Genomic DNA, 23,321 nt, shown 5'->3' on the forward strand with positions numbered 1-23,321 from the left:
AACACGGCGACTGCATGCTCCACCGCCGAAAGCACTATGTACAATACACAAAATTCATGCACTACAATACACACTTACCACTTTCTTCTTCAATCTTATCCATCGACGAAGAAACCTAACAAAATTATGGCCTTCTATTCCATTTATACGTTTTGCAAAATATAATTCAACAACAATATTTTTCATTTGCTTTTTTTGTTAAAGATAAAATAAATTTAAAAGAAAATAAGACGTAAGTAAACTTATTACTTTTTATGGTTTAGTACCAGAATGTTAAAAGAGAGAACCAACCCATATGATGTCGACTACAAAACTGTAGAAAAATTTTATTTTAAATTACTATTATTATTTAATTCAAATACAATAGTCCAAAATGTGGTAGTTGAAATTTAAAAATATTACGTGAAACGTATCTTCGAAACCCCTGAAATTCGAGTCAAACTAATAGAAAGAATTTAAAAGAAAATATTTAATGTTACAGAAATATACATAAACTTTGATAATACGTATGAATCTTGAATGTATATAAAAGAACAAAGCACTTCATAAAAAAAGAAAACAATTGTCGTAAGAAAGCGTAACTAACAGTACACGACTATAACTACGATATATAAAATATGTAAAATAAGGGATAGATCCCGTTCGCAACTCGGGTCTTACTCGACTCTTAAAAGAGGTCCTCTAGGTCCATCAATCGGCATCGTGTGCAACACCTCGTCCAAGAGCTGCAGTGCTCTGTGAAGATGCACCTCGATCCAACAGGGAGTTTCTTTAATCGACTGCCGGGGATAATCCGGTCCCCATCCCTTCACGAAACTCAAACGTAAGATGCACAGTCTCCTCAGATCGTCAACCCCAATGCCCGTGGCGGCTGATAAACTGATTGCAGGAGCGATACCACCGACGGAATGGGGCCCGGGGATATGACCGGCTACTGCGGCCGCCTGGGCGGCCGAAGCTGCCTGAGCCGTGGCCGCCTGAGTTGTCATTTGATGGTGGCATTGTCTCAAATCGAACACTTTGATGTAGGCAGAGGGATATATTTTGTGTACCGCATCGCCCGGAGCCCTTCCTGCCTCTCTGTCCAAATAATAACTTTGAACGAAAACGGAGTGATCACTGAGACAACGCAGCCACACGTCACCTTCGCCCCTGAGATCGAGTTGGACGCCCTTTCCAATATGCAATCGGGCCCTTTCGCTCTGCTCCGTGCGGTGCACGTTGCTCAGAGCGCCCAAACAAAATCGGTTACCTCCCGAGGGATCCACGTAACCGTCTATAGTGACATTGGGACAACTAGAAGGGACTTTGAAAGTCTCTCCAACTTGAGTATCCAGTTCGAAGTACGCCACCGAACACCAGTATTCTGGGGGTGGTTGGGTCGATAGAAGTCCACCCGTGACATTAACATCATTTCTTAACTGATTGCTATGAGTCCAGTAGGACGTGTGATGGTTTCGGTTATCGGGAGGTTGCATCGATTGCGTATATGTCAACGTGTTTGCCCCAGACCATGTTCCCTGAGTACCGGTGTAGGTCTGTGCAGGCGACTGCGGTCCAGTTACCTGACCGTTATTCGTGGATGTCGCGTTTGGATTATTCGCATTGTTATTTTGCAAATGGGGTGACAAGGGTGAGCCGCTACGGATTGACAAGTGCATTCTGGAAGGAAGCCAGTTAGTCTGAGAGCAAACTTCCGGAGGAGCGTTTTCCAATTTTGGTACCGAAGTGGACGGTGCGCCCAAAGCAGCTCTGTTAGTGCCGGTGTAAATGTTAGACTCCGCGGGAGGCGTCTGTTGCATGGGAGTCATGGGAGGGGGTTGCTGAAGAGCAACTAGGCTAAAATTTTGTTGCGGCGGGTGATGCTGTATCGTTTGCGACACGGAAACCCCCAAATCACCGTCGACTTCCATGCTGTTTCCTGGGACTGGAGGAGCTCCGGCAGAATATTCGTCTTTCACCAATCGAGACGGGCCTGATTGCAACGTGAGACCCGAAAGGTCAATCCCTGGCGACACAACGCGTTCATAATGATAAGGATTGACACAAACCGAATCGCATTTCAAATCGAACGCGAACTGGCAGCATTTGACGTGTTTCAATTCGTTCTTGTGTAAATCGGGCCATCTCCAGATACGTGCATAAATTACGTGGGGGAATCCCTTACGGCCGGCAACTTGTAGTCTGCCATCGAGAGTTCTTTGAATTGTGACACATTTACTCGGATGCGCGCCGTTAGTCGTGATTGCGGTTATCAACGAGTCGAGCTCGTCGCGTTTCTCTTTCAACTTTTTCACAAGCGATTCGATCGCCCTTTTCGCGAAACTCTCGCTCTCGCCCCCTTGGCGATGGCACATGAGACTGTGCACTATGCTGAGACAGGCGTCCGCCGACGTGGGAGCGTTCGTTGTTAGTGCTGACATTTCGTGGATGTCCTGGTGAGACGTAGCGGCTGATGGCGAGAACAAATAAGACTCATTTGAAAGTCCTACCATTGTTTTGAAACGGAATTGGAAAAAAATAAAAGTACTACGCGGCACACTCCAGTCCTCAGCATTGATTTGATCGTAATAATCTCCTCAACATTAGTAATACCACGACAAATAAAATAAAAAGATGTAACGGAAACTGTTCTAGAAAGTGCGCTGCTGTTTTACTACTTCATGACTGTTCAGATACAAAATAATGAATCACTTGTGATGATTCGACAAAGGTCCAGTTGTTTGTAACTTCTTCTTTGACAGCCCAGTAAAGTTGAACCTGTAAAGTTATTGCTTAGCACGAAAATACCCTACGTGTCTTGCAGAATTCAGTGATAATGTCTTTTTTATACAATAATAACGTCATTTTGTCTTAGATAAGAAAAATAAGTGAGCAACATCAACTAGTTGTAGATACTGTAATATTGGACGAGACAGCCGCACCAAATTACATCACATACGTCAGAACAATATACGTATATTAGCCATTACTGTAGCTTGTCCATTAAAAGATTAAAAGTGTCAGAGAGTAGAAGCGCAATAAATTCCCGAAAAATTAATAAATATCACTTCCGGAGTTTGCGATGCATTTCGCTAATTAACCTTATATAACCGACGGCTCCGTCCGGTCGTGGAGCAAAAAGTTTAATGAAGTTTAATTCGGTGGCGCTACACGTAAATACATGTACAATCCAACGCAACGCTAAAGCACTGTGTTGCTCGTCTCTAAAATCCGTGTTTGCCCTTAAATTTTCTTCCTTGTTAATGTAGCGTTAAGCACAGAGTGGAATGAAACTATCACAGACAGTTGGTCATACTTGTTTACGGCTTTTTCCGCAAATAAGGCCAGTGCCGTAATTATAAAGTTTTCTGGCTAATACTGAATTCCTGAAGATGTCTTCGTTAATGAGACGAAATGTGTTTAACGATAAGTATGTAAAATACTTACATCGAATTTATAAGTCGAACTTCTACATTCGAAAATATCCAATTCGAGATTCAATTGTGCGTTTTACATTACAAATTGACTATTTAACTCGAATTTCTATTAATTTTCGTACGTTGTTAAAGATAGTTTTAAATAGAATGGAACTGGTATTGACAAAAAAGTACTATATGAAAAAAAAAAACAAAAATACTGACATGTAAAAGAAGAAAAAGTAGGGAGAACCGATTTTAGGTATCTAGGAAGTCAGATAAGTCAGGACGGAAGGAATAGAAAGGATATAAAGCAGGTTCTATGCTCGCGAACGGTTAATTTAGAAATTCGAAAAAGATTATTGAAGCATGGTCATAAAGGCGAAGGATGAGGATACCGTCGAGAGAGAAGGTTAGAAATGAAGAGGTATTAGAAAGAACAGGAAAGCAGAGGACTCTCAGGCATGAAGATCTGGTCAGAGACATTAGAGGCAGAAATGGGAGTTAAGAGGGGTGGAGGTAGACCTAGATTAGATTATTGTTCGCAAATAGTTAAGGATGTGGGTTGTTCTAGTTTTAGGGAAATGCCAAGATTAACTCAGGATAGCAAAGAGTGGAGGTGCGTGTCCAAGAAGCAGTCTTAGGATTGATGACCTTATGATGATGAGGTTGTTAAGCCACAGATAGGAAATGCGAAAGAAATACGAACGAACGAAGTACTTACGTTGCCCGGTATCATAATTTGATATCGATAGAGTTATTAGAGATAGGATTAACAATATACGGTAAAACAGAAACTTTTCTTCTCAAATCTACTCTAACTTTATATTAGGTTCGAGTTATATTTATTGTGTGCGTCAACAATATTGCGTTTCGGCGAAGTTAATTTTAGTAACAATACTTAATTAAATTAAGTATTTAAAACGAGTTTAACTTTAATGAGTTTGATATCCGCCTTTGATCCAAATTGGCCAACAGCAAAAATAGCAATCACGGATTTTGATGATGCAAAAAAAAAGAACGTTAATTAGCGCTAATAACCTAGTGCTAATGAAAGACCATGTTGTTGATGTTGTTGCTTATTTTCATTGTTGCCTTAGTAAAACTGCATCGCAAAATATATGTATGTTTCTATAGAAACTGCGCCATTTCCTGAATTAAGGGAACACACAATTTCGAAACTCCCATACACAATTAGGAACAGCAAACATGTATCCCACTTCAACCTTCCGGACTACATCACTGCTATTAAAAACAGCAATAAAAATAATTAACTCATATATTTCCGTGACGCTATTTGCATAATTTCCAAATAAATTTATAATAACAATAAAATTTTTATCTCAGAAAGCATTCTTATTATACTAAAACAATTAATTCATTTCCCCTGACGGAGATTTCAAAGAATCTGTTCAACGTATCGAAGTTGTGAAGATAACTAATATTGTAAGTAGTATTTCTGGCATGCTCCAAGAATGTTATAGGAAAATCGCAGACATTAAAAGCTCACTGACTTATTACTGTAAGTATATTATAACAGTAACGTAATCAATGTTTACATTTCAGAATAATACATAAACGAGAAGTGTAATGCCCTTTGGAATTGATCTAAAATAACCGCGAGACATGTAAATGGTACAGATATTGTTGAATGAAGGTAAAGATATGAAAGGTGAGTTTTCAGTTACAGTTGAGGGTCGGCGCCCACTATAGCAATGAAGTCTGTCTTTTAAAACCGTATGTTGGGCAATCAAAGGGAAAATAGCATTTTAATTGTCAAGCAATTTAGGGTGTTTTGGAGATATTAAAAATAATTAAGACTGCCACAGAAAAAAATAAATTCAGTATTGATATTAAACCGACAATCTACCTTTCGTTTTTGGTTAGGAAGCTTTTTCAAGGTAGGTAGACCCTGTTTAACATTTGTTGATGTAAAATTCTCAGAAACGAGACAGGTCAATTCTCGAATAAAAGCAGTGGCGTACATTTAAATCTTCGTAGTACTTGAAAGTTCTCTGGGTACTCCACGAAACATACCTTTTTAATTATTTGAACAGGTAAATAAATAAAACTCACATGTGTATTAGAAAATATTCTGTCAATTGTTTGGATTCATGTATCCAGAACCCCTGTAGTGCTTTTTAATAATCGTTAAGAACAACATTGTTCTTACTCTTATTTTTTATTGTTCACCTATTACATACCGTTTACAATAATTACATTTCGGTTTGTGTTAATCAAAAATTAATGTATGTTTCATCCACTGTCCAGCGAACTTTCAATCAGTGCGAAGATTTAAGTTTACGCCACTGTATGTATACAAATTCCTGGACAAACCCTTGTGTTTCGAGAATTGACCTGTCTCGATTCTGAGAATTTTGAACATGCTCTACCTAACTCAAGGCGAAAAATGTCAGTGTTGATTTTATATCAATAAAATTATTTATAACCCTCTTAAAGGAAAGAAATTAAATCTATCTTAATTGATTTTGTAAGATTACTCAAACGAATTCAATACCATTCAGTTTTGAATATTTCATTAAAAACAAATTAGTAAAAGTAAATTAAACTTCATGGGATCTGTGGAATGACTTACTAAGAAATTCTGGTAAAGGTGAATCATTACAAATGTGTTTGTAATAACCGTATGTGATGATTTTATTATTTTAGCATGTTTAGATTGTAGTGTCTACACACTTACTTTTTCATACGACTTTATCATATCATCTTCTTATCTATAACATCATTTTCATTCATACAAGTATGTCATTTACTTAAATCACTTTTTCCCTTTTACGAGAATGACAGAGCACGAAACAAAATTCTGTGCAACTAACGAATAATTAATTATAAAACAAAAACCTTAATGACATACTACATTCTACTCGTGAAAAGTGAATCATGGTTCTAGCTTGACCGTAACCTTTCTTTAACCAAATTATATCATTAGACGACATTGTTCTACTACAAGAGGTCAAGATATTCGATACTGCAAAGAAGAATCAACTTTTTAACCTTTACCAAGCTCTTGTAACTGCGCTAGAAAAAAAAATAATACAAGAAAAGCCTCAGCTAGGACATTAATGCCCGGAAGAATGAAGCAATCTAACAATAATAAAAAGACCGGGATTGAAATGTAGAAGATTAAAGCATATGAAACATCTTAAACAACTCCAGTTTTTCTTGATCAAAAACACACATTAATAAAACAACAGCATGTATACGAAATTGTGCTTTCTATTTTTAACTGTCCACTGTTCTAGTTACGATAGTGTCTAAAAGAAAATTAAATAATTTACTTGGCTTTAGGCTGAAAAGATATTTCAGTAGAAGAAAATCTTCTGTTATTATTTATAATACCCAAATCATATTTATTTAACAAAAATTAGAACAAGGACGAATGTAGAAGTTTAAAAATAAAAATAGAGCCAACCGAAAATTCCTCTTACAATTAAACAAATTAAATAATGAATAACATTACAAGACCAAAATTGATTTCTGTCTTGGTTCTTGGTCGAACATATTTAATATTAAGAAAGTAAAACACTCGGTATTATTGTCCCACAAATTTTATTTAAAACTGACAATTGCTTCGGCTGTAGTTCTCAGGCTTTCACGGCCGGCGTATATTGATGCGGTGTGGCTTTTTGGCCGTGGTCCGTGGAATTTTTACTTTTCCAAACGTTTCGCGCAACTGACAGAGCACCTGCCCAATCACCATTGAAGATGCCGCCAGCAAAGAACGGCGAAACGTTTGGAAACGTAAAATTCTTCGGACCACGGCCAAAAAGCCAGCATCAAATGTTTCGGCTGTTATGCCATTATCAAGTGAATCCACTTTGATAACAACAACAATTGTCAGTTTTAAAAGAAGATGGTAGGACAAAAATACTAAGTGTTTTATTTGCTTAATATTACAAAACCAATAAATATATTATAATACGCCACCCCAATACGGACACCTATATCACCTTGGAGTTTTTGATCAAACCACGAAGATCTCGTATAGTTTTTTTTATGGCATAAGGCCGTTTCCAAATTAGGTGCCGCAATCGACATTAAACAGTTCGCACATATTGCATATTTTATGCTACCTTTCATGTTTCGTTGTCTAATGATTTTAGTGTCACGTTTGCAACGATTAATGAACATTAAATGCTTCCGTTGCATACGTTGTCGGTTGTCGATAAGAGTTAATAAAAAATATATATAAAAATTATACCGTAAAACAACTACCTGCAAACACAAAACGGTTTTACTATAAAACGAGAATATTAATTTATCTTCTAAGGTATCATTTACCTGCCTACCTATCGTAGGAAGAATTGTTAAGAAGTACTAAATACTTCCTTGGTTTTATGTTCGTAGCTGAATTACCTGTGTAGGTATATCTTTATCTACACCGTAATTCTTCACCAAGGAACAGGTAAGCAATTTCAAAAATTATAAACACTTAACCAGCTATTAAAAGCCAATTTACGATAACTACAACACAAATGATTTTGTTGTTAAAATTATTAAACCAGGTACCCTCCTCAAATAATTTATTTTAAAAATACCTTGCATATATTATTTTTCGTCAAAAATATATTGTTTTCTACTTCCGCAAACCTACAACTATTTGACCCTCTCCTAAACAAATGAATAAAACGATAAAATGGTAACGACCTACACAGGTAGATGACCGAGGTTATTATTATACAGTAAAATAGGTAGCTACTACTACCGATAAAATAATCTTAATGACAAAACCATAATAAATTAAAAGGTTGAATAAGAAAAACAAGCCTAAAGAAATACCCCGTAGAAAAGATTAATAGGCACTATTAATTAATATTGTACTGCTAACGCTACTTGTTTCAGCGTAATAAATCGGGTATTTCAAACAAAAACAAATTTAATCACCTTGTACAATTCTACAGCACGTTTACCCATACTGGATTCTTTTTTTTAAATAGGTACCAACATAATCAGATTAAAACAAGAACCTTATTAAAGCAGACTAAATCATACATTAGATATTTAAATTATTAAGTCAACTTTTTAATTAAATTAAATTGATAAAAATAGACAACAGCAACATACGTAAGTATTAAGTGTAAATAAAATAATACGCAAACGATATATTTTATCGAATTAAATAATGATAATATTAGTCACATTAGAACCATTTTATCTTTAGTTATAAAATATTTTATTTCTAAATTTCATTGCTGAAATAATGACGCTAAAAATGTTCCTTCGAATGGGAGTCCTTTACAAATTTATAGTTAAAAAATGCGGCTGTAATATAAATTACATTTATATTGTCAGTTTTATTACGGTATGGTGGTACCAGAACACAGGTACTTTTTGGAAGGAATGCAACAATAACTAATCGTAAGAACGTGTGTAGAAAATTGTGGAGCATTCTGGAGATGAATCACGAAAAAGAAAAGAAATAAGATAGACACAGGTATTATAAAGTAAACTTTTTAAGCGTATTTTACACACTTCTGTGATAAATGGTCCAACGTATTCCTTTTAAACGGAATATCAGCAACTGACTAATAAATATTTACGAAAAAATGATATACCCAGCAATTAAAGAAAGGCATTTTAACGAAAACTTTACGAGGCGCATTCGTTGTGGTTCGCTCAACCGCAAGCAGAGATAACAACGTTAATAATTCCTGAGGTGTGTACTACCTATAAAACGACTGAATACTCACTCACCTGTTAGCACTGCAATAGCAATAACAGCAACCTTGACTACATCCATGTTGACGATTAAAAATACACAAAAAGGGCCGCAACTTCAACGGAAGGAACTTTTGTTGCGGCCACTTTCATCAAACTTGGAATTTTACCTCTGAAAAAAACTACTAGTTTATCGCAAATTGTTCCGTGTTCGGATAATAGACTGGGCACACAACTCACACTGGCAGCCGCTACTTTAACATCGACATCGACGCCACGACTGAGTTTCCGAAGTTTCGAAACTAAACGACGCCGCAGGTCGCGCGAGTTCGTACGCAATCGGACTATTAAGGCAGTTGTTTAAGTACCCAAACAAGAACCTCCATAATAAACCGAAAACCGATTTCGAAATACAACAAACCCATGGAATGACTGACTACGCCGACTACTCTCTCACACGGCTCACACTGACTTGCTTTCGTGGATAAGATGGCAAGATATTATAAATTGCTTCCATAAACAAGGGTGAATTAATGGTTCCATTTCTCTTAACAACGCCAAATGGAAGAAGAAACTCAAGACCGGGGTTATCGATATGTGCACCACCAGGATGTAATAAAATAAAGCAACCCCCCTTCCTCGCACTCTATTCCCACTAACCCTTATGGCATATCGAAATACCACCAAAAAGAAAAGTTTTCCCCTATGCTGATGCCGAATAACCGCATAATAAAAGTTTAGGGAATCTAAACTGACATTTTACAAGTTACAAAATAATATCGAAACACATTCTATATCATCTTCCTATTTCACAAACTTTTGGGTTACTAATGCTAATGGGCAGGCAGTCTCTCCGGACTTCGCCGGAAGATAGGGCGGAAGGCCCTCTTGAGCTCTCTTTTATGAATTGTTAGAATGGGTGGATGGTGGTAGTGGTTGAGAAGGCAGAAGAGAATGGAACATTTTTTACCTGTGGAATATTAACTACTACCCCAGCATTTGCTTAAGCGATTCAAGGAAGCCATAAAACCAAGTAGACACACCCGGAATCGAACCTGTGTCCTCCCGAATACTACGCGACGGTCTAAACCTCTAGGCCATGCCATACAACCACTAGAAACTATACGTTTCGGTAATAAGTTTTTTGTAAATTTAACAACACTTCAAATATTCGCCAATATATTTAAAACTTCTTTAAGATTTTGGCTACAAAAAAACAGTAATTACACATATTATTTTTTAAGCAAACATACTAAGAGGGTATGAATTTTAACAGAGATTGACCCAATGCATACTGTAAAAATCTTGCAAATTTACCTTCAACGATACATATTTTAATCTCGCAAATTATAATTAAATAGATACCATATATGGTAAGCTTTTCTAATGCAATTTGCTCTTTTACAATACATCTTCAAAACAAGGTATTTCCATAAGTAAAGAAGCTCTCGAAAGATCAAGAGAAAAATTTATTAATGCTACGTATTTCCAGTGTAACATTTTAACGCAATTATTGTATTGATCTTTTTTAAAGACATTATCACTGTAATCTGCTGGAAAAATGATTCACCTACCGTTAAAAGGCTTTCAGCATTTTCCAACTTGTTGAATCTTCTAATATCTGGGCTTCCTGTAAAGAACTTTATTATTTTTTTACAGAAAAAAAAATTTAATTGAACACTACCACTATTAATACGTTTATTTAGGATAGAGAAAAGCAACTGTAGTTTGCTATATAATATTAAGTCAATTTTTATCTATACTTGTATTATACTTAAAAATAAAAAAATTATATTGTTAGAATAAATCTGGATTTCAATTATTATTGGATGGTTATACGTACTATCGATTGTTTGGATGCAAATTTCATTATCAGCGTGTAGCTAATTACATTTTTCTGATAGTAATATAAAACTTTTCCATTGAAATAACATTAACGTTTCAAATTCCCGTCAATTCTTTTCATGACGCTGACATCGAGAACAATTTCGAAAATCCACCGTTCGAGTTTATTTCGCTCGAAAGTGCGACATAAATTAATTCCTAACCGTCAAAGTTCTGAATGCTTAACGGAAAACCATTATTGCTGTTTCGCTTTCCCTTCAAAAATATGTACCCTATTTTCAGCGAAAAATACGAAAATGAAACATCGATATTCCTAATTTTAATTCAAACATTATAAAAACATGCAATATGGATTGTTATTGATATTATTTATTTGATCGTATTATAACTTTATGATAATAGTTCACCTTGTGTTTATTTTTCTATTCCTCTTCTAAGTTTCAAGCAAATTCAGAATTTTCAAGCCCGACATATTTTTAGGATCATTTAACAGGATGTCTAGCATATTTTTGCCTGATTTTCCCGGTAATTCCAGGGAATCGATTATTAATTTTTTTTTTGTTCAACTATTACAGTCGATAAAAAATTTTCTTTTTGGTAATGTAGCTAAATTATACCAACTCGAACTCCCTAAATGCAACCAATTACATTCGAGTTAGAGAAAATTTCAAGTTATTAAGAAAAATTTCTGGTTTATCGTCAAACTAAAATTTTTGTTTTGAAGACATCACTTTTAAGGATTTTAAAAATCGCAGAAACTGAAATCAGTCAGTGATTAAACTGAATTGTTTCATTTTCTCTTACAACCGTAGTAGATTGAAGCGTATCGCCTGCTCCCCGTCCACTTTGACGCATTATATTAACTTGGTAAACAAATAAATTTTAATAGCGACGTAGGGGGAAAAAGACGCGAAACGCCCGGGTACGTGTCTCTTGATTAAGCGGCGGTTTTGATGGCTCCGGGGGGCGTGCGGTTTCAAAAACAACCGACTACAATGAACATCACGGGGGCTAATTCGACGATCCGGTCTGCCAATTTGAACATTTTAGGTCGTAGGATCGTTATTAACGTCACCGATGCAAAAGGGATGAAATCGACATCGACGACACAGGACATTTTCACCAAATAACAAGTTTCTCTTATTCGTGAAGAAAAATTATAATTCAACAGTCGTTTAATTAACCCCTCTTTTATGTGAAATGTATTTGTCAACCAAAGTAATCTAATCTACTCTAGATCTACCACCACTCCTCTTAATTCCAATTTCTGCTTCTAACTGTCTGTCACTAACTAGCGCTTCATGATTGAAAAGGTGCCCTACCGACCTATCTCGCCTATTTATTATCGACTTCCACAGGGTACTCTATTCTCCTACTTCCTTAGTTGTAACCTTCTCTATCCACGGTATCCTCATCATTCGCCTGTAACACTACATTTCGAACGCTTTTAACCTTTTCTTTTCCAGCCCTGCTCCAGACATACTTTTTAACAGTCTTAATTAACCATATGTGAGCACAGAAGTGACTGACTGACCAACCCTGCGCTATCCTCTGTTTTATATCATTATTGCTCCTTCTATCTTGAGTTATCTGACTTCTTAGATACAGAAAATCAACCATTTCTTACAATTTTTCGTCCCCTACCTTTATATTCAATCCTTCCCTATTATTTTTCCCTTGCATAGCAGTGTTCTTTCCACCTATTATTACCCGTAAAACTAAAATGCCCCCCGCGTTCCTACATTTCTTCTAAATCCAAATAGGTCTTCCCCTAATAGTTCTTCTGACCATTTTTCAACCCTTCTGTGTACGATTCTTTAAGATTTTTGATTTTTTTTGAAATTTAGTAAATAGAAATAAATATCGCATTCACCAAATCTTACCTTTACATGCTGTTCCATCTTATTCGACAAAAGACAGTCAAGATGAAAGATTCATATAGAAAAATAGCACGATAAAAGTCCGCTACAATGCACATACCACCCTATCATGACGTGGAAAAGGAATCAAAGAACTGCATATTTTGCAGAGAGACCGAAAACCTTTGAAGCATCTTCCAAAGACTCGTTTTGCTTTTTAGTTTTATATCAAAAAATGCATAGGTAAGAAGGAGCTGATACCAATTTTACCTACATATGAATACATGCATACTACTTTTATTTACCATGTTCTCTCATGTATGTATAATAGAAAATTACAGGATTTTACAGTTTCCAATTTAAAATAACTAAAAATCAATTGGTAGGTAGATTATGGTTAATGAAAATCCGGTAAATGACATCGAGATTGAGTTAGTTTTTTAATTATTAATCTGTTTCCTTATGTTAAAGCTGCGAATTATTCAGTAAGAGAAACTGTTGGAAACTAATAATTTCATTAAACTTTTAGAATACGAGCCTCGATATAATAATAAAAAAAAATAGCCAATTCGAAAGAGTTCAAATTTTATGACAATAGATTCAATTTACATCGATTTTATTTATCTCTGACGTCCCAATGGTACGTAGATAAGGTTACATATTGGTAGCACTCATGCATTGCACAACAAAAACCAAATGACAAACAGCTCCCCAGTGTTTTTTGTTAATACAAAATAAGAGAAATATGGGATAAATTGACAGCATAAACGATAAAAGTGTTGTCATTTTAACATTATTAAACGCATACTGATGCATAGACCACGATCATCCAGCATTTATATTGTAAAAAATCAGCCAACTTTTAATAATTTCCCAATTAAGTAATTTAATCAATATAATAGTCATACGCACATAAAAAATACACAATTATTAGATGACGATAAAAAAGGTACTGCTCACTCACTATTTTATCTTTATGAAAGGGCATTATTTAAGAGATCAAATAGAAATTTAGAAAAATCGAAACTTTCAAGAACTTCGAGGATGAGTTAATCAAAGATTAATCTCCGAGCACTAATGAATTTCTTAGAACTTTTTCAGTTAAACATTATTTATTGAAGCTGAAAACTTTGTTGAAGTGATGAAAATATTTCAGAAGTAAAAGAATGTTAAGGAAGTTTACCTTTCATTCGTCATTTTCGATGTGTAGTAATCTGTCACAATACGGAACAACCGTAGTTACTTCGCATGCCCCATCATTATTATATTATGTTCAATTTCGGAAAAATTTCCCCATTTTACAAGAAGTGACTATCACATTTTTTTATATTCTCCTAAATTTAATCAAGTCAACCTTCCCAATGATAAGAGGCAGAAACAAAAAGCAAAAGTAATAAAAGTTATTTAATAATTTCACGAAAACGCAAGATTCAACCCACTCCATAATAATTAATTGCGAAAGTCCTACCAATTTTACGGAAAACATGAAATTACACCATCCTAAATCGAGGAACCGATTCTAGATATTCTTCGACTAATAAAGAGGTTCACCAGTAAGTAATAAAGGCTACATTTTCTTTTGGTTAAAGTAAATCTCCGTAGGTATTTTAATTTAGACTCATCCAGGAAAACTTGGAAAATTAGGAAAATTTTTTTGTTTTTCACGACCATGATCACACGGGCCAGTAACATATGTCAACAATTTCTTAATTAAAAATTTAGGGATGAGATACAGAGATAGACGAGTAAGCTTAAGCAGCAACGTAGAGAAGTAAATTTTAGGAAGGGAATCAAACAAGGATTCCCACTGTCACCGCTACTTCTTCATTTATACATCGAAGACGTGATAAAAATCATTAAAAACAGGACAACTTTAGGGATAGATATACAGGGGTAAACGATTATTCTTAGATTTACTGATAATATGGCAGTATCAGGATCTAGCAATGAGTTACAGAGAGCCTTAAATAAAATGGAGCAGTGTATTGTATGAAAGAGTGAATATAAAGATAGGAGACGAATAATTAGAAGTGGCTGATTTTCGGTATCGAGGATGTCAGATAACCCAAAAGGAGCAACAGAGATATAAAACAGGATAACGCAGGGTGGAATCGCCTTTAACAAACATGCTTACGAACGGTTATTGTAGAAATTCTAAAAAGACTTACAGTTGAATATCTGGAGCATGGTTTGACTAGATTAGATTACTGTTCACAAATGATTAAGGATGCAGGGTGTTCTAGTTTTAGGTAAGGAAAGAGTGGAGGTGCGTGTCCAACCAGTCTAGCACTTACGACCTTATGATGATGATGATCAACAATGTCTATATATTATAAACCGTTATATGTAAATGTAAACACTTTAACAGAATTCAAAATATGCCAAATAAACGGGTGCATTAGGTAATTGTAAGTTCCGAGAGTGTTTATTTACTAATTTCGCGTAAGTACAAACATTTTAAACACACATACATTACCAGGCAGTAAGTATATCGTGAGAAATTTCTTTTCGTTTCTGACATCTTTGGCTTAGCAGTTGAACGTTGAACAGTTTTTTTGTCTGTCCGTTGGTTGTAACGAAACAACCGCAACATTTTCGCCTGTTTACATCGTAGTATTGTAGTGTAGGACACACAATGTTGGTTCAAAGACCTTAACGTCTTCAGGCATAGCATACATTTAAAGTGGCGCTAGCTGTATGTATATATACGTACAGTAGATCCTTCTTATTGTCGTACATACGTATAACATACGTGTAAGCTGTAAGGTACGTACCGGGGTAAGTTAAGTTCGCATATATAGTCTTCCCGCCCAAATGTCGACGGAAAATGTGATAAACGGGAATGGCTCCGGGACGTTCCAGCGAACGCCTGGCGCGCTATTTATTGGCCAAAAGATAAAGCACTCCAAGCTTTATTTCATTGTTTCGTATTTACTGGCTGAGTAAGTTTCAAAGCACCGAACACAGTTGGGCCCCCGAAGAATAACTTCAAATTTTCAACTTTAACGCAAAACCAATGATAATGTTCCACGAATTCTGTCGTTAAAATATATCTACGAAACTGTATCCCGAACATTTCGTCCTATCTGATTGTAGGCAATTGTTTTATAAATAAAAATTTTATTTTGATCATAAAGGACATTTTAATTTTACTAGTCGTGGTGAAAAACTTGTGAAAATCAGGAACACTTTGTTGCTTTTCAGGACTGCATGGATCAGTAGCTTATTTTTTAAAACGTATCAGTAATTTCTAAATAAAAATTGCATTTTAATCATCATATAATGTTGAATTTTTCAGTAATTTAAGTCTGATTTACGTCTGTATCTGTCCTTTTGATTACATCTAATTTATTTTTGATAAATGGTCCTTCATGTCTGAGAAGACGCCCTACCAATTCTGAATCCCACCCAACAGAAAACCAAAAAGCTATTAGTGTAGTACGAAAGAAAAATGTATTTTTTTTTTGTGATATATAGCAACTATGCATTTAGATATTCATTTTTTGCTGTTAGTATTTCGAAGAAAACGTTTAGGTGCCTCTTTTTTTATTTTTCGATAACACAAAGAATGGAAGCGGTTTTAGATAAGATAAGGTGAATATCCGTAAACGTATTTTAAAGTAAAATAACGGTCAAAGTCGTTTAAGTGGGCCAGAAAATCGATCTTGGATAGTCATCCCCATTCAAGCTTTACGTAAACTAGAATGCTTCTTTGAAAGGAGTATTACGGAAACACGAGAATTTAATTTCACCTGACCAAACAAAGAGACAATGTTACAAAAAAATTTCACGTAAGAATCTAATACAATAGCAAAGAATTATTCATACTTGTAACAGGTGGTGTGTGAAAAGGTCCTGTTTTTTGGAAAAAAAATTGTTTGTTTCAATTACTACACTTTATTATATACATTAATACCCCTCTTAACTTCTGTTTCTGCTTCTATTACGTCTCTAACTATTCTTTTATGTTTAAAGTGCTTTTTAAAAATTCAAATAGGGTTCTTTGAAGGTGCTAGAAGTACGCAATCTATGTAGGTATTTAAATTACTTTTTCTAACTACTTAGAATTAATAAAAGTAAGAACAATTATATTTTGAAAACAGACCGAACTCATTATTTACATATGTAATGTTGTTAATTAACAAACACATAGAAAATAACTTGACACCCTTTGCGAAGTGTAATTTGAATACTAAATAATATTTAAAAAAAAAAGGTAACGAAAGGGTGTACGTAACAGGGTTGCATTCGGTGGTCCGTTATACGAGGCAGAATTTCAAAAGAAGAATTAAACTAATCAAATTATCCAATTTGTGCGAACCTGGCCTTTATTTCGTTTTGCAGATCAGCGGCTGGAAATAATGTAACATGTGTTTCAATACATACAAGTTTATACTGCATATATGTAACTATTGTTTGTATCGAAATGTTCGATCAAAAGCATTAATTGTTCATGTAATAACCATAAAAATTTGAATCTGCTAATGATTAAACAAATTGAAACCAGCAAACGAGATTATTATTTCCAATAATTTCAATTCGGATCATACGGGGATCCTCGGGTTGATGGATAAGCACATTTCGTGCAAGAGCCAATCATCAAAAACTAACCACAGCAAAAAGTTTAAAATTGTAACGAATTAAAATGTATAATTTCAATGTATAACATCCCTACACAAAACTTTTCAGTCTCTCACCAGTCTCTCAGAGTCTTTCAGCGTCTCTCATAGTCTTTCACAGTCTCTCAGTTATTGCCTAGGTATTTTTATGGATCTCTCATAGTCTCTGTATGAGAGACTCGAACGATAAAATTGTCAATTTAGAGATTCGAGTCTCTCGTTCAGAGACGCTAAACAGTCTTTTTAGACAGTCTCTCTCAGCGACACCAGAGAGACTCGATGAGAGATGGAGACTCGAGTCTTGCTTTCAGAGACTCTGAGGGACTGAACATTTTTATCTCGGGATAGAGTTTATGTTCCATCTCGCTACGACCCATTTTATTACACTTTACAAAATATGATATATAGTCTACGTTGGTTGAAAATTCTACCAGACGTTTCGTCATCAACTGTACATGACATCTTCGGAGGCTTGCTGTTGAATAGAATACTCCGACAGCAAACCAACGAAGATGTCATGCACAGTTAATGACGAAACGTCTGGTAGAATTATCAACCAACTTAGACCATAATATTTTTGTAAAAGTTTTGGATGGAATTATATTAACTCTACCTATGAAAGCCTATAGCAATTAAAATATAATATAATAATTAATAATGCATATAGACATCAAGATAGGGTGCAAGTATAGACGGACGTTTTAATATATGCAGGTCAAAGGTTACAGGTCGTTTGTTTAAATTAATTAGCCACATTTACGGGACGGGGAAAATTTCCATAAAAACGAAATAAGGCTGTGGTCTCACCAAACAAGGGAGAATTTTGTGAGAGAATTTTACAACAATTACCTTAACTTTTCATGCGTCAAAAAATTTTAATTAGAATCGTGCAAAAAACGATGCAAAATGAGACGGACGAAATTTTAGGGAATGACCAAGTCGAGATTTGTACCATTGCCAATAAAAGCATTTTAACTATTAATCAGTATAAAATTTATTATCAGTTCACCGTAAACAATGAAAATTCAGTTGGACACCTTTACGTTTTCTTTAAATATATTAACAAAACTTCGCATCCTGATTATATGATTTGATACTGACGTTTATTATTTAAATCCTTAATAAAAATAAATCAAATACCGCAAGTCATTTGCAACAAGAATTTCCTAATTCGCATTGTAATTGCCAAAGATAATTTTGCCCGGAATTATTCCGAAATTGCAAATCTACTAATAACATCGGGCACTTAGAGGTGTCCAAACTTTAACCACTTAATTTATGTAGTTTGCATTGAATGTTTCCTCAAAATACATTTCGAATCCGATATGAGGTACAACCACTATTCTCATTTGCACAAAGCCTTAATTAACTATTCAAATCTTTGCAAACATAATATCATTCGAGTAATGTACAAAATCAGAGATAAGGACAAAAAAAACAGTTGATTTTGAAACCAACAACAACGTTTTGCCTTTTGGGGTAAAGGTTTTATCCGAAATAATTTTTATCCCTCCAGTAGAACTCATTTCCGCGTGCTTTTTTTCAATCTTTGCCTCAAAATTCTTATTTCCTTACTTGGTTTATTTAGTTTTAAAATTAGAATTTTTCAAAATTTCAATATGCTAAAGCAATAAATATTAGGTACTTTACCCTCTGATTTTTTTTTCCGATCATACTAAAGAATTGTAGGAATATATGTACCTGTAGATACATTGTTTTTTATGCAAATTAAAAAAATAAAAAAGAAAAACAATCCCCCATTCACCCCGATTGTCGTTTGCGTAAAGCAACCGCTTTAAGAACGGCATTATTTGTGTGGTATATTCCAGTATGTCATTTCACAAATTGCGAGGCGTCCTTAAGTTTCTCGCCATTTTGTCTACGACCGAAAGTTAATGTATGTGAACAAGAGAGCAAAGCGGGAACAGCGGGGGCATTAAATTTTAATAAACCTCTCCATGAAACTGAATATGTGAATTCCGCCTCCCCAATATCATTCCGCTATTTTGCATTTATGCGATGTTATGACCCCGGCAAATAAATTTTTAGCGGCGCAAGTTGTCGTTACACGACTCGCAAATAAATATGCATTACCGCAAATAGTAGAGCAGAAAATAAACATAATAATGCAGTTTATAAAAACAAAATAATGTTTCGTACCTCTATACCACAGCGATGTACCGGCACATGCGGACAAGTGTTTCGGACAATCGTGTGACCATAATTAATACCCGATGTTTCTAAAATAAGTAGCAAGCTTGTAGGAGGTCGTAGGACACTACAAAATAACAAAATTGAGTAAACGTTTGGCGATCCGAAAGTGTGCCGTTTTCGAGAAAATCGTATTTGTAAGTACAGTCCGGCCCTGGCAGGGAAATACGACGTCGCAGCAGCTGCAGCATTCATGTTGTACGAGTACATATTTCTTTTGCATTTTCTGTTCTTAATACCATGTCGAGTTGTACTTCAGATAGTACTGCATACTGTCAGCGATGAACAAAGTAATTATTTAATTAATTATTATCGCAATGGGTTTCTAAAGATTATTATGTGTAGTAGCGTAATAGTAAGCTGTTGTCATTTACTTTATTAGTAGTTCAACAACAGTCATTGTTTACATTTTGCAAGTAGTTGCTTAATTGTTATAGCAATTTTTCTATACGTTCCCAATTCACGCAAAGGACCGGCTTAGGATTGCAACTTCGTCTGGTTTTCTTGCAAATGTTTTTGTCCCTTAATCGCGCTTTTTTATGTATCATGCGATTCCATATAGCATTAGTTAACACCCTCCAAAGCTTGGTACTTATTTCAGAAACATCCTGTATACATTGTGGTACAAAAGGGTTAAAAAACTAAAATATTTACTGTAAAGAGAATGTTTAATAACTGCTCCTATACATACGCAATTATGAGACACGTCGTATATTATTTTGCAATTATGTCTTTATTCAACTTGCAAAAAAGTTAAACAAAGTATCAGGTTAACAATAAAGACAAAGATTTAGAAATATTAAGTTTTCAAATTGTATATTAATGAAAGTATATGCGAACCAATATATTTAATTCCCAAAGGGACTATATGGCGCCACCTAACGTTATACTTACCAACGAATTATTAAATTAATGATTTTTTGATTATTTTGTATAATTAATAAAACTTGATAATAATTAATCGACATAACTATCACTACGACAAATCCTCCAAAAGTAAATAATCAAAACTGATCAAACTTTTGCGTCATTTCAAAACTATTGCTCATCTTTTTAAAAGTACCAAATAAGTTTCTGGTAAAATGAAATTGCGTACCTTATGTATAGTTATTTCATTAAAAATTTCCTCGACTTCCTCTCTTCTATTGTTAACTAACTAGTTGTTCAGAAAGGTGATTTATCCTTAAGTGTTTTTTTCAAAAAATTATAACTTCGCTTTGACTACAGAGTATAGTCTACTAAAAAATCCCCTAAATTACTTGTCGTGAGTTTGAATTTTAATTTTCAGAACAAAGAAAGTTGTTAGTTGATAAAATATTTCTTTCATACAGAATTGTTCTTAAACGCCTTAGGAAACGTTAATGAGTTTTAAGTTTTATTAAACAGGAAAAAGCCGTAAAGCGTTGGTCCAGTTCGGTACCTAAATATAATCGTAAACTTCCAGAAACGAAAACAAATATCAAACGTGACATTTAGACATAACACAGCTAATTACACATAATCTGAACGGTGTCAGTTACCCTAAGAAACACGATCGGCTTAAGAAGGTTCTTCGAGAAGTTAAACTTAATGCAAAGCTATAATTACAAACGATAAGTGAGCTTTTCGAAATTGCAACGCCTTTTTTTAATACTTAAACTTTTTATAAGTAAATCGATCATGTTACAAATGCACTTAATAAAGTTAAATTAATTAATCTTCCATACCAATTATAAAAATTAAATTTAAACGACAAACAAGAATAAAAACTATGCAATCACACTAATGTAGCTATTAGTTAGAAAACAAAATTTCTCAAAAAAAAAATTTTAAAAAAGTTTAGTTTTATATAAATACATTAATGAAATGGTATATGTAAAGTATTGGCAAACGATAGTACTAATTCTCGGGTTTAAAATAAAATTTAATAGACATATATTAGGCAGTATCTACTAAGTACTATTTTTGGAGTTGCAATCCAATGACGCACAATAAAATATTATTTTGCGATTTGGAAACATTGCATCACAATTGCTACATCTTAAAGCACTTTAATTGTATTTATAGAGGAAAGAACTCATCATGGGCTTTTCTCCACCTAAACAAACATTTGCCTGAATGAAGTTTAAATAAAAAGATTAAAGAAAAGAACTACTGACTGAAATAATATTATACCAACTCTATTTGTCCGAAATCTCCACCGAAATGTTTATTCTTTGTGCTTTTGCAAGTTGCAAAACAATGCAAAGCTCCCCTAATGAGTATCATTAGTTAATATACAAAATCACTCCCACAAAAAACACAACCAGGTTCAAAATCTTGTTGCATTTAATTAATAAGTATTAACATTCAAAAGTGATTGCAAATAAATAAAAGAATTACCAAAATAGTTGCTACCTTTTGCTGTCTTTGCTGACATCAATGATTTACTTAAACTGTTCAACTCTTATGCAGAATTATGAAGAATTACTGAATGACTATAAAGAGACGGTTGGGACAATAATTTAACACTGCAATTGTTTTATAAATCTATTTAAATAAATTAAGCTTTTGTTTATGAAGGTTAAAAATTTTGAGGTTAGGTGAGGTCAAATTTTACTAAAAACGGATGATTTGGAAAACAAATCTGAAATTTTATTTACAATTATAGGGCTACCTAAATATATTAATGTACAAAATCCTAACTAGAATCCTACACTACATTTTTATAATATCTTTCTGATGAGTACATACCTCAGTGCATTTATGAAGATGATGTCTATTATGTAATTGTTTGTGAGCTGAATTTGCACATTTATTCTTGTCACAGTCTTCCTTTCTTACTTTTCTTTGTTTTGAATGTAACTTGCAAGGAATAAATTTATAAACAAGTGTTAATAACCTAGAATTATTGCAGACTGTAACAGCTGATTCAGACTGGACAGCGTTCAAGCTTCGTGCACTGTTGCCAAGGATAATGTTCCTTCTGCAAGCTAAAGCTTTTTGGAAAATTCAATTTTGAAGAGACATTTGATTCAAAATAACATTTTTAACTGATTGTAAGTTTCTCTAAAATTTTGAATCAGTTGAAAATAAAGTTAGTTTGCTGCGAATGACTTAAAAAGTTTCAAAATTAAACGAACGAACATGTAGGTGCATATTTGATTATATACAGGGTGTTTATTAACAACAAAATGATATAATATCAACATTTTAGCTGCCTTCATTAATTAAATAGGAAAAATGAAGTTCCATGAAGAAGCATTACGTGTGCAGTTTATATTTTTCTATTAACTTAAATATCAGTAGTCTATAAACAACAAAATAAGATAAAGGACCATTTTTCCCCAAGGATATTTCATTTGTATATCTTTTTTTAACTAATTGCTCTACATTTTCATTTAAAGTTTAATAATTCTTAATATTTTAGATTAAAGAACTAGTGTCCATCAATAAGATCTAATCAAATTATGATCAATTTACAGATTACACAATTACACCTGTTAGCTGTGGTTAATAGACTTGATAATCATTTTCACATTTGGTCACCTAAGCACTAAATTGCATTAAACTGGGGGCATTTCACAGCACTGACACTGTCCTTGTATGTAAAGCAATTACAGTTTCAGATGTGTGTGTACTAATATCACCACCAGTTACCCTAAATTACCTAACGTAGACAAATTTGTACCTCACAAATTAATAGGCTAGATTTCGGATTTTGGCTATATGGCTGCCTATTGGATGAATTG

The 23,321-nt window shown here is 34.2% G+C and overlaps 2 protein-coding genes across 5 annotated transcripts in view; both read right to left on the minus strand.

Moving 5' to 3' along the window:
• Window positions 1–9,380, minus strand: part of LOC108741104 (fasciclin-2) — a 109,168-nt gene extending 99,788 nt beyond the window's left edge. For 3 of the 4 annotated variants that reach the window (XM_018475747.2, XM_018475746.2, XM_018475745.2), the window contains exon 1: window positions 9,114–9,380. In XM_018475747.2, the coding sequence (XP_018331249.1) occupies window positions 9,114–9,159 (46 nt within the window). In that variant the 5' untranslated portion in view covers window positions 9,160–9,380. The remainder of the gene's footprint in view (window positions 1–9,113) is intronic. The other variant, XM_018475748.2, reaches the window with a different exon arrangement.
• Window positions 455–22,533, minus strand: LOC108741106 (mothers against decapentaplegic homolog 4). The gene is made up of 3 exons (XM_018475749.1): window positions 22,324–22,533; window positions 10,652–10,707; window positions 455–2,760 (listed from the first exon to the last, which is right to left on the minus strand). Exon 3 carries the CDS (start codon window positions 2,493–2,495, stop codon window positions 657–659), a length of 1,839 nt encoding a protein of 612 aa, XP_018331251.1. The 5' UTR covers window positions 2,496–2,760; window positions 10,652–10,707; window positions 22,324–22,533; the 3' UTR covers window positions 455–656.
• Between the last annotated feature and the right edge of the window lie 788 nt (window positions 22,534–23,321).

This window comes from Agrilus planipennis, unplaced genomic scaffold (genome assembly GCF_000699045.2).
Source record: "Agrilus planipennis isolate EAB-ADULT unplaced genomic scaffold, Apla_2.0 scaffold229, whole genome shotgun sequence".
NCBI lineage: Eukaryota > Metazoa > Arthropoda > Insecta > Coleoptera > Buprestidae > Agrilus > Agrilus planipennis.